The sequence below is a fragment of the Patella vulgata genome, chromosome 5 (genome assembly GCF_932274485.2).
Source record: "Patella vulgata chromosome 5, xgPatVulg1.2, whole genome shotgun sequence".
Classification (NCBI taxonomy): Eukaryota; Metazoa; Mollusca; class Gastropoda; family Patellidae; genus Patella; species Patella vulgata.
The window spans coordinates 48752463-48765788 of NC_065883.2; the positions used below are offsets into that span (position 1 = coordinate 48752463).

The following is a 13326-nucleotide window of genomic DNA, read 5'->3' on the forward strand; positions in this document are numbered from 1 at the left end:
ATAATTTTGGATTAAGCACCACATTTTTATTATACGCCCACATTTCCATGTGGACGTATTATTATTATTATTATTATTATTACAGCATATTTATAGTGCACCCTTTCATATAACATGTTCAGGGGCACTTTACAAAGTGACAATGTAAATCACACATAAACAACAAGATTATGGGCATGTTAACGATTGTATACAGAGTCAGTTAAAAGCCTGATTAAATAAATGTGTTTTAAGTTGTTTTTTAAAAGAATATAGAGATGTATAACATCTTAAACTAAATGGTAGATTATTCCATAAAACAGGTGCTTGATAACTAAAAGAGCGCTGACCATAAGAGACTAGTTGAACACTTTTGGGCTTTAAAAGTAGTTTATCTGATGTATGTAATGTTCGGCCAGGTGTATAAAGTTCTAAAAGATCTGAGAGGTAAACAGGAGCTAAATTATTTAAACATTTAAAAGTAAGTAATAAAATCTTAAAATCAATTCGATATTTAACAGGTAACCAGTGTAAATTATATAAAACAGGAGTTATGTGGTCACATTTCTTAGTTAAAGTAACAAGTCTAGCCGCAGTATTCTGTACTTTTTATACGCCCACATTTTCATGTGGACGTATTATGCCGTCGCCCCTGTCCGTCCGTCCACAATTTGTTTGTGGACACTCTACAGGTCACAATTCTTATCCGATTTTGACGAAACTTGAAATATAGGTTTATCTCCAAAAGATCTCGGTTCCTTTCGATATTGGCATGTATCGGATCGAAACTTCATGGATTATGGCCCCTGTTTGTACGAAAAATCATGTTTTTAGCTTGTGGACACTATAGAGGTCACAACTTGAAATCTAAGTTGATAATCCAAAGATCTCGGTTCCTTTCGATATTCTCGCATATCGGACCGTAACTTCCTGAATTATGGCCCCTGATTGTACCAAAAATCGTGTTTTTAGCTTGTGGACCCTATAGAGGTCATAATTTTTATCCGATTTAAAAAAATGTATTATTATATCACAGTTACACCCTAAGGAAGGTTAAATTTGAATTTCGTGAAAATCGGCCCAAAATTGACAGACAAAATGGCCGCCGTTCATTCTCAAATAACGTAAAAATATGGTATATAAAGGTTGTGGACCCTATAGAGGTCACAATTTTTATCCAATTTTGTTGAAACTTGACATGTAAGTTTATAACCCACAGATCTCGGTTACTTTTGATATTTGCGCATATCAGACAGTAACTTCCTGAATTATGGCCCCTGATTGTACAAAAATCGCGTTTTTAGCTTGTGGACCCTATAGAGGTCATAATTTTTATCCGATTTAAAAAACCGTATTATTTTATTACCGTTACACCCTAAGGACGGTTGAGTTCGAATTTCGTGAAAATCGGCCCAAAATTGACAGACAAAATGGCCGCCGTTCGTTCTCAAATAGCGTAAATATATGGTATATCAAGGTTGTGGACCCTATAGAGGTCACAATTTTTATCCGATTTTGTTGAAACTTAAAATGTAAGTTTATAACCCAAGGATCTCGGTTCCTTTCGATATTTGCGCATATCAGACTGTAACTTCCTGAATTATGGCCCCTGATAGTACGCAAAAACGCGTTTTTTGGCTTGTGGACCCTATAGAGGTCATAATTTTTATCCGATTTAAAAAACCGTGCTAATATGTCACCGTTACACCCTAAGGACGACTTAGTTCGAATTTCGTGAAAATTGGCCCAAAACTGACAATGGCCGCCGTTCGTTCTCAAATAGCGTAAAAATATGGTATATCAAGGTTGTGGACCCTATAGAGGTCTCAATTTTTCTCCGATTTTGTTGAAACTTGAAATGTAAGTTTATAACCCAAAGATCCCGGTTCCTTTCGATATTCGTGCATATCTGTGGCTACCTTTTAACGCTCAAATGGGCATTATTATTATTATTACGAATCCTATGTAAGATCACCTTATTTTAAATTAGAGTCTGGACGTGCAAGTCTTAAGTTTGGTTGCTACGGCGACGTTTCCGCTGGGAAAGGGGACATGGCCATGCGGTTGACAGTTCAAGGCAGAATTTGACTTTGGTTTGCATTTGGATCGCTAGGTAGCGGTTCAACCTTTTGATATGTGTTGAATTTGTGATTTTACACTAATCACAACCGATGTCACGATGTTTCGATGTTTATATCGGTGTCCATATTGATGTCATTGACGATGTCTGTATGCCTGTAATATTGTCAGTATTGGTGTAATGTTGATGTCATGATTGTGATGATGTACATTGCCGCACTGTTCATGGATAATAAATTTGTTTGATTAACTCTATCGTAGTGTGCCGATATATATACGCACATTGAAGTTGTGATTATTCAAGCTATCGATTGTTCTAGTTTTATGGTTAACTTTCATAATGTCTGAAGAAGATAACAAGCAATGTGATGTTTCTGACGACGATAGTTCGTTTGGTTCGCAAGTCAGCCTCAAAATTTTACAACAGAAAGAAAAGTTGGCTCTAGCACGTTCTAAGAGGCAACATATTAAACAAAAAATGGAAGTTGCAGAAAGATTGACTAGGTTAAAAGCCGAGGAAGAATTATTAGATATTGAATTTGAAGAACAACAAGCACAGATTAGTTTAGAACTTTATGAAAAGGCTGAAAATGAAGACAAGAAATCTGATGTTTGTCGTGACCGAACATTATTGTCCCCTAGGTCTGATAAATTTGACTTTACTTTAGATTCGCCAGATAAAACATTCACCAGTGATGACATAAATTGTTTAACGCCGAGTGTAAATCGAAATTTACTTAATGGTGGTAGAGACTCTGTGGTTATTGATATAGAAGGGCCTGTCAATTTATTTGAATCTCCAAATTTAATTGTTAAATCAAATTGTAATAATTTACGTGTTGAGCACAATTCTGTATTATCAAATGTTGTACCTAAAGTAACTAGTGTAGATCATGATTATTCTATTGTAAGCCTTGCCTATGTCAATTAATAATGTTTGTTCACCTTACCAACAAAGTGTAGGTAGGCCTATGTATTGTAATGCTTTACCACAGTATAAATTTGTAATTAGGGAATCTGTTGTACAATCCGATACTAATAGAGTGAGTTGATCTGTTAATAATCATGTCTTACCTGGAACAAATGATAATAACATGTATGACAGTACTGTTTCTTCAATGTCACTGCCATCTAATTCTGCTAATTACTTACCTATTATGTCTGTTTCATCAAATATTTCATCTATTCCATATTGTTATGCAAATTGTAACATGTCTGTGTGTAATTCAACAAATTATAATTTTATACCTACTTGTACCATTGATGGTAGGCCTACATTCACAAATACTTTCACATCTTATAGTAATAATGTGCCAATCAGTCATGTTGTTCCCCCACACTCTAGTCCAAGTTCTAATTTAATTTATCATGTAAATACTGATAGGCAGAATAATGTTCATACTTACCCTCAGAATATTATTTCTGTTTTTAGAAGTGATGATTGTGATAACACTCAAAATACAACAAATGACTTAGTACAAAAACTGTGTCAGGTAGTTTCGACTCCAAAGTTAGAATACATGACATTTAATGGTGATCCTTTAAAGTTCATTTCTTTTATTCACAATTTTGAAACTCTGTTAGAGACTAATAATCCTGAGGAATAACGGAAATTACAACTTTTAATTCAGCACTGTAGCGGAAAGGCCAGGGAGTCCATAGAATGTTGTGTAAATTTACCTGTAGAGATAGGATTTGAAACGGCTAAACAAACTTTGCGTGAGAATTTCGGTAAACCTCATGTTATTGCAAAGGCCTATATGACGAAGTTAGAGAACTTACCTGTAATCAAGACTTCCCTGATGGAATTTGTTCGTAACTTGGAGATTACTAATAGAACACTAGCTGGAATGGGAAGAGACTACATGAATGATTTAGATCACATGAACACACTGAGGGAATTGAATTCTAAATTACCTATGTTTTTGAGGGCTAAGTGGACGGAAGGGGCTGGTAGAATTCTTGAAAGTGGTTCCAGACCAAGGTTTATAGATTTTTTACATTTTGTTAAAAAACGGGCAGTATTAGTTAACAATGAGTTTGGGGAAGACTTGTCGAATAGTTCCAGAGAGAAGAAATTTGATAGTTCCTATTTTAAAAAACCCAGACCACAGGCAACTCTTATGGCTACAACGAGTTTGAATACAGCTGATAAGATGAATTCAAGTTCACCCAACATTTCAAGATCCAGTGCTGAAAATTTTAGATCTCCTTGTATTTACTGTGCTGGTAGGCATCCTATTTGGAAGTGCAGTCAGTTTATAGATCTTGACAATAGAGGTAAAGGTAAAGTTGTTAGTGACTTTCAGTTATGTTTTAAGTGTTTAAATAAAGGACATTCAATTAAATTTTGTGATAAGCCTGGATTTAGATGTCGAGTTCCTAATTGTGAAAGGGATCATAATACTTTGTTGCATGATGTTAATTTGTTTAATTTGAGTCAGTCCAGTTCTGTTGCGAAGATAGAAGATTCCAAGAAGACCCCCATTGTTGTTACTGCTGCTGCTGGGGCTGGTGAAAAGAAGGTTTGTCTTGGAGTTGTTCCAGTTGTTGTTCAGAATAAAATCACCAAGAAAGAAGTCACTACTTATGCTTTGCTGGACACTGGATCCGAAATCACTTTAGTCTTGAAGAAACTTGCTGCTCGTCTTGATGTTAGAGGCAAGACTGATCCATTTACTGTTACAGGTGTGACAGGATCTAAGGATGTTGAAAGTGAATTAGTCGACATTGTCATCAAGTCTTCAGATGGAGATACATCAGTTGATTTTAGTGCCATCATTACCAATTCCCACTACTACGATTCCAAGGATGGAAGATTTACAGAAATGGTTACATTTGAAGGATATTGACTGTCCTGAAGTACAGATTCATGAGGTTACCGTTATTATTGGTGTTAAAGAAAGACCAAAACTTTTTATCCCTTTAGATTACAAAGGTGGAGAAAATGAACCAGTTGCTATTAAGTATAGGTTAGGATGGATTGTTATTGGACCAGTTGATCACCCAAGAGATTTTAATGAGTTTTGTTTTAATTTTGTTAGCTCTGTTATTAGTCATGAAGAAACTGGAGTTAAAGATGATCTAAAGGAACAGTTGCAGAGATTGTGGAATACAGATTTCAAAGATCTTGAAGTTATTGAAGATAAAAGGGCTTTAAGTATTATTGAGGATGGATTAAAGATTGTTGATGGTCATTTTCAAATTCCACTACCATGGAAGAGAATTCCTCCTGATCTAATTAATAATAGAGCTATGGCTTTGAACAGATTAGATGGATTATCTAAGAGGTTTAGAAGGAATCCTGATTTGTTCTTTAAGTACCAGACCACAATTAATGATTATATTTCTAAAGGCCATGCTGAGAAGATTCCAGAGGTGGAAATTGATTTAAAGGAAAGACCCATTTGGTATTTACCACACCATCCAGTAACTCATCCATTATAGCCAGATAAAGTTAGAGTAGTCTTCGACTGTGCAGCCCAACACCATGGAACATCGCTAAACAGTCAGTTATTACAAGGCCCAGACTTAGCTAATCACTTGATAGGAGTTTTATTTCGGTTCAGACAGGGAGAGATTGGGTTTATGGCTGATATTGAGGCTCATTTTCACCAAGTTAGAGTTGAACCAAAAGATTGTGATGTATTGAGATTCCTATGGTGGAGGAATGACAACATTAATGATGTTGTAGAAGATTACCGGATGACCAAACACATATTTGGCGCCACATCTTCACCTGCTGTTGCTAATTATTGTGTCAAGAAATGTGCTGAGCTTTACGGTGGTGATTTCGATCCTGAAACTGTGAAGAGTATTATGAAGAATATGTATGTAGATGACCTGATGAAGTCAGTTGATTCTTTAGATTTATCAGTTAAATTGTTCCACGAATTGTCAAAGTTGTTAATTACTTGTGGTTTTAGGTTGACTAAGTGGTGTTGTAACGATCGAAGGTTTTTACAGAACGTTCCAGAAAAAGATAGAGCCAAGTCTATTGTTGATTTCGATAACCTTTTGCCCACTCAGAGTGCTTTGGGATTGAGATGGGATACCGAATCAGATGTCTTTTCATGGGAGGTCAGTGAGAAGTTGTTGTATTCGTATGAGAAGGTTACAACAAGTAGAAGTATTTTGTCAATTGTTTATTCATTATTTGATCCTATTGGGTTTATCGCTCCATACATTATGAAGGCGAAGTTGTTATTACAAATGTTGAGTAGGAGAAATCTAGGTTGGGATGATCCTGTTTCTTTGGAAGATCAGCTTTAATGGTTCAGGTGGTTAGAGGATTTAGATAGGTTGTCTGAAATTAAGGTTGATAGGTGTTTGAAACCTAAGGTATTTGGTGTTATTGGAGAGGTCCAGTTACACATATTTTGCGATGGTTCTAGAGTTGGTTATTCTGCTGTTGCATATTTGAGATTCATCAATTCCAGTGGAGAGGTTCACTGTTCTTTTGTATTTGGGAAATGTAGGTTGGCTCCTATTCGTGAGGTGTCTATTCCGAGGCTGGAATTATCTGCTGCGGTTGTTGCCGTGAAGATGAGAAGAGTAATAGAGGAAGAATTGGAGTTTGTTATAGAGAAGACTGTATTTTGGACAGATTCGTTGTCGGTTTTAAAGTGTATTATTAATGATAGTAAAAGGTTTCATACGTTTGAATCGAATAGATTAACAGTTATTCATCTTGGATCAACGATTGCAGAATAGCGTTATGTAAATCGGGATTTGAATCCTGCTGATGATGGTTCCAAGGGATTAAAGTTAAAGACCATGGTGAAGGACAATAGATGGATTAGTGGTCCAGAATTCCTGAGGTGGAATGAAAGTTGTTGGCCTTCTCCCATTATTATTCTAGAATTAAAGGATGATGACCCTGAAGTTCGAAAAGAAGCTAAAATTTATACTGCGTCAGTTGACAAGGATGTTATTGATGATTTGATTTTGAGGTATTCCTCTTGGTGGAGATTAAAGAGAGGAGTTGCCTGGATCTTAAGATTTAAAAGATATTTAAAGTTAAAGGCTTTAGGACAGGTGTGTCCTAATAACTTTGAGAGATTTTTAACTGTTGAAGAGATCAAAGGGGCTGAGTCAGAGGTTATCAAGTTTGTTCAACGGAAGGTATTTCCTGACAGCCTAAAGGCTCTGCGTCATGCTAGCGAGAAATCTACCCCTTCGAAGATTGATTCGTCACTTCGAAAGCTAAACCCGCAACTTTTGGATGGATTACTGACGGTTGGGGGAAGATTGGATAAAGGACCTGTAGGTGAAGATGTAAAACACCCAGTTATCCTTCCGTATAAACACCATGTAACAGATTTGGTTATTAGTTCACATCATTTGGAAGTTTGTCATTTAGGTCAGGAATCAGTTTTATCTTTATTGAGGCGTAAATATTGGATCGTCAAAGGGAGATCTGCTGTGCGTAGGGTTTTACGGAAATGTGTTGATTGTCAGAAGAGATCCAAACGTTGTGAGGAGCAGTTTATGGGAAATTTGCCTAAACAGCGTTTGACACCGGATAAACCCCCTTTCTCTTATGTAGGAATCGATTATTTTGGTCCATTGTCTGTAAAGCAAGGTAGAAGCATTGTAAAGAGATATGGTTGTTTGTTTACCTGTATGGCATCCAGGGCAGTCCACGTGGAAATTGCGCATTCTTTAAATACGGACTCATTCATCAATTTTTTAAGGAGGTTCATTTGCTTAAGAGGTTGTCCTGAAGAAATCTTTAGTGATAATGGTTCTAAAGGACTGTATCAAAGAATTTAACCAGTCAAGAATTTCAAATTTTTGTGTCCATAAAAGTATCCGCTGGCGTTTTAACCCATCTTCTACACCTTAGGTCAAGTTCTACTTTACCACCTGGAGTGTTTGATCAAAAGGACTTGTACCTTAGGAGAAAGTGGCGTCAAGCCCAGTATTTAACGGGTGTATTTTGGAAGCGTTGGATGCAAGAATATATTCCGACGCTACAAGAAAGAACCAAATGGACCTTAAAGCATACAAATGTCAGAGTCGGTGATATTGTACTTTTGGCTGACGATAACTATCCGAGAGGACAATGGCCACTTGCTCGGGTCGTTGATGTAATTACCTCGGACGATGGATTGGTTAGAACAGTTAAAGTGAATACTTCGTCATCCGTTGCGACAAGCGCCAAACGCTCTAAGGCCAGTGTATTTAAAGATGGTTCCATTATTCTAACTCGCCCAATTACTAAAATTTGTCTTTTAGAATTACACGTTTTAAATATTGCTTGTTCATTTGACCTACTGTATTGTAACGGTAGCCATGTTTAATTTTGTACATAAAAGTCTTGTTATAGCTTTTATGTAGGGGCTGGTGTGGCTACCTTTTTACGCTCAAATGGGCATTATTATTATTATTACGAATCCTATGTAAGATCACCTTATTTTAAATTAGAGTCTGGACGTGCAAGTCTTAAGTTTGGTTGCTACGGCGACGTTTCCGCTGGGAAAGGGGATATGGCCATGCGGTTGACAGTTCAAGGCAGAATTTGACTTTGGTTTGCATTTGGATCGCTAGGTAGCGGTTCAACCTTTTGATATGTGTTGAATTTGTGATTTTACACATCGATAGTTCCCAAACTAATCACAACCGATGTCACGATGTTTCGATGTTTATATCGGTGTCCATATTGATGTCATTGACGATGTCTGTATGCCTGTAATATTGTCAGTATTGGTGTAATGTTGATGTCATGATGTACATTGCCGCACTGTTCATGGATAATAAATTTGTTTGATTAACTCTATCGTAGTGTGCCGATATATATACTCACAATATCGACCGTAACGTCCTGAATTATGGCCCCTGATGGTACGAAAAATTGTGTTTTTAGCTTGTGGACCCTATAGAGATCATAGTTTTTATCCGATTTAAAAATAAATGTTTTAGTAAATCACCGTTATACCCTAACGACCGCTGAGTTCGAATTTCGTGAAAATCGACCCAAAAATATGGTATATCAAGGTTGTGGACATTATAGAGGTCACAATTTTTATCCGATTTTGTTGAAACTTGAAATGTAAGTTTATAACCCAAAGATTTCAGTTCCTTTCGATGGTCGCGCATATAGGACCGTAACTTCCTGAATTATGGCCCCTGATTGTACGAAAAAATCACATTTTTAGCTTGTGGACCCTATAGAGGTCATAATTTTTATCCGATTTAAAAAATCGTTTTAATATATCACCAATACACCCTAAGGATGGCTAAGTTCGAATTTCGTGAAAATCAGCCCAAAACTGACAGACAAAAGGGCCGCCCCTCGTTCTCCAATAGCGTAAAAATATGGTACATCAAGGTTGTCGACCCAATAGAGGTCACAATTTTTATCCGATTTTGTTGAAATTGGAAATGTAAGTTTAGAACCCAAAGATCTCGTTTCCTTTCGATATTCGCGCATATCTGACGGTAACGTCCTGAATTATGGCCCCTGATTGTATGAAAAATTGCGTTTTTAGCTTGTGGACCCTATAGAGGTCATAATTTTTATCCGATTTAAAAAAACGTTCGAATATATCACCACTACACCCTAAGGATAGTTGAGTTCGAATTTTGTAAATATCGGACCAAAGCTGACAGACAAAATGGCCGCCCCTCGTACTCAAATAGTGTAAAAATATGGTATATCAATGTTGTGGACCCTCTAGAGGTAACAATTTTCTTTTGATTTTTATGAAACTTGAAATGTAAGTTAATAACCCAAAGATCTTGGTTCCTTTCGATATTTGCGCATATCGGACTGGAACTTCCTGAATTATGGCCCTGATAGTACGCAAAAACGCGTTTTTTGGCTTGTGGACCGTATAGAGGTCATAATTTTTATCCGATTTAAAAAACCGTGTTAATATGTCACCGTTACACCCTAAGGATGACTTAGTTCGAATTTTGTGAAAATCGGCCCAAAACTGACAGATAAAATACCCGCCCTTCGTTCTCAAAATATGGTATATCAAGGTTGTGGACCCTATAGAGGTCACAATTTTTATCCGATTTTGTTGACACTTGAAATGTAAGTTTATAACCCAAAGATCTTAGTTCCATTTGATATTCGCGCATAACAGACCGTAACTTACTGAATTATGGCCCCTGATTGTACGGAAAATTGCGTTTTAGCTTGTGGACCCTATAGAGATCATAATTTTGATCCGATTTAAAAAAACGTTTTATTATATCACTGTTACAACCTAAGGACGACTGAGTTCGAATTTCGTGAAATATCGGCCCAAAACTGACAGACAAAATGGACGCCCCTTGTTCTCAAATTGCGTAAAAATATGTTATATCCAGGTTGTGGACCCTATAGAGGTCACAATTTTTATCCGATTTTGTTGAAACTTGAAATGTAAGTTTATAACCCAAAGATCTTGGTTCCTTTCGATATTTGTGCATATCGAATTGTAATTTCCTGAATTATGGCCCTTGATTGTAGGAAACATCACTTTCGTTTCAGCTTGTTTTCTATCCATCTCTCGAAAATGTGGGCGTATCCTCTCTGGCAGACGCTGGTTATCTGATTTCAACGAAACTTGAAATATAGCTTTATCTCCCTAAGATCTCGGTTCCTTTCGATTATGGCATGTATCGGACCATAACTTCATGGATTATTCCCCCTGATGGTACGAAAAATCGCTGGAGTGTCCACAATTTTGATCCGATTTTGATGAAACTTAAAATGCATATTTATAACCAAAAGATCTTGGTTCCTTTCGATATTCGCGCATATCGGATCGTAACTTCCTGAATTATGTCCCCTGATTGTACGAAAAAATGCGTTTTTAGCTTGTGGACCCTATAGAGGTCATAATTTTTATCTGATTTAAAAAAAACAATTATTTTATCACCATTACACCCTAAGGACGGCTGAGTTCAAATTTCGTGAAAATCGGCCCAAAACTGACAATGGCCGCCGTTCGTTCTCAAATAGCGTAAAAATATGGTATATAAAGGTTGTGGACCCTATAGAGGTCTCAATTTTTCTCCGATTTTGTTGAAACTTGAAATGTAAGATTATAACCCAAAGATACTGGTTCCTTTCGATATTCGTGCATATCGACCGTAACGTCCTGAATTATGGCCCCTGATTGTACGAAAAATCGTGTTTTTAGCTTGTGGACCCTATAGAGATCATAGTTTTTATCCGATTTAAAAAAAAATGTTTTAGTAAATCACCGTTATACCCTAACGACCGCTGAGTTCGAATTTCGTGAAAATCGACCCAAAAATATGGTATATCAAGGTTGTGGACCCTATAGAGGTCACAATTTTTTTCCGATTTTGTTGAAACTTGAAATGTAAGTTTATAACCCAAAGATTTCGGTTCCTTTCGATGGTCGCGCATATAGGACCGTAACTTCCTGAATTATGGCCCCTGATTGTACGAAAAAATCACATTTTTAGCTTGTGGACCCTATATTTAAAAAATCGTTTTAATATATCACCATTACACCCTAAGGATGGCTAAGTTCGAATGTCGTGAAAATCGGCTCAAAATTGACAGACAAAATGGCCGCCCCTCGTTCTCCAATAGCGTAAAAATATGGTACATCAAGGTTTCGACCCAATAGAGGTCACAATTTTTATCCGATTTTGTTGAAATTGGAAATGTAAGTTTATAACCCAAAGATCTCGTTTCCTTTCGATATTCGCGCATATCTGACGGTAACGTCCTGAATTATGGCCCCTGATTGTATGAAAAATTGCGTTTTTAGCTTGTGGACCCTATAGAGGTCATAATTTTTATCCGATTTAAAAAATCGTATTATTATATCACCGTTACACCCTAAGGACGGTTGAGTTCGAATTTCGTGAAAATCGAATATATCACCACTACACCCTAAGGATAGTTGAGTTCGAATTTTGTAAATATCGGACCAAAGCTGACAGACAAAATGGCCGCCCCTCGTACTCAAATAGTGTAAAAATATGGTATATCAATGTTGTAGACCCTCTAGAGGTCACAATTTTCTTTTGATTTTTATGAAACTTGAAATGTAAGTTAATAACCCAAAGATCTTGGTTCCTTTTGATATTCGGCATATCGGATAGTAACTTCCTGAATTATGACCCTTGATTGTACGAAAAATCGCGTTTTTAGCTTGTGGTCCTTGTAGAGGTCACAATTTTTATCTGATTTAAAAAAAATGTGTAAATATATCACCATTACACACTAAGATCATGGATACTTTTGATAATCGCTGATACCCGAATTTGACTTCCTGGATTAAGTTAATAACCCAAAGATCTTGGTTCCTTTTGATATTCGGCATATCGGATAGTAACTTCCTGAATTATGACCCTTGATTGTACGAAAAATCGCGTTTTTAGCTTGTGGTCCTTGTAGAGGTCACAATTTTTATCTGATTTAAAAAAAATGTGTAAATATATCACCATTACACACTAAGATCATGGATACTTTTGATAATCACTGATACCCGAACTTGACTTCCTGGATTATGGCCCCTGATTGTTCAAAAAATGTCATTTTTAGCTTGCGGATTCTCTAGAGATCACAATTTTTTTTCCGATTTTAAATATTTCACCATTCCACCATAATGAAGGTTGAATTCGAATTTCGGGAAAATCGAAATGAAACTGCCCAACAAAATGCCCGCTCTTTGTTCGCAAATTGTGTAAAAGTATGCAATACGAAGGTTGTCAACCCTCTAGGGGCACAATTTTTGTTCGATTCTGATGAAACTTAAATCATACCTTTATATCCCAAAGATCTCAGTCGATTTTGATATTTGCACATTTCAGACCATAACTTTGTGGATTATTGCCCCTGATTGTACAAAAAATCCCGTTTGTTTTTAGCTTGTTCTCTATCCATCTCTTGCAAAATGTAGGCATATCCTGCCTGGCAGCCGCTGGTTGATAATTTGAACAGTTAAATCCATGATATTAAATGTTTTGTATACTAAATGTTAGCATGGGCCAAACAAATTCGATTGATTTTCTGATAATTACTTAATGAGTTGTTACATACCCTAAAATCAGATTTTAATGTATTATAAATGTTTCATTACCGACAAAAGTAAAAATATGCGACTACTGTTGTTGACTGCCTGGACGATTTAGTTGCTGTGGGCGTATGTTTCGTTGCCTCGCAACCTAACCTATCTTTTTGACATATGTAGCACATGGTAACAAATGTATAAATGGAATTGATATTGCTGGATTTCGTTGATTCTGCGTCCATTTTATAACAAGTGTGCAATGTTTATGTGGATCTCT

The 13326-nt window shown here is 36.5% G+C and overlaps 1 protein-coding gene across 1 annotated transcript in view; it reads left to right on the top strand.

Annotated features, from left to right (window-relative positions):
- The window catches only part of LOC126821156 (ATP-binding cassette sub-family C member 10), a 79347-nt gene extending 78528 nt beyond the window's left edge, over positions 1-819 (top strand). Inside the window, exon 8 of the mRNA XM_050549508.2 lies at positions 303-819. Within this exon, the coding sequence (XP_050405465.1) occupies positions 303-317 (15 nt within the window). The 3' untranslated portion in view covers positions 318-819. The remainder of the gene's footprint in view (positions 1-302) is intronic.
- The last annotated feature ends 12507 nt before the right edge of the window (positions 820-13326 follow it).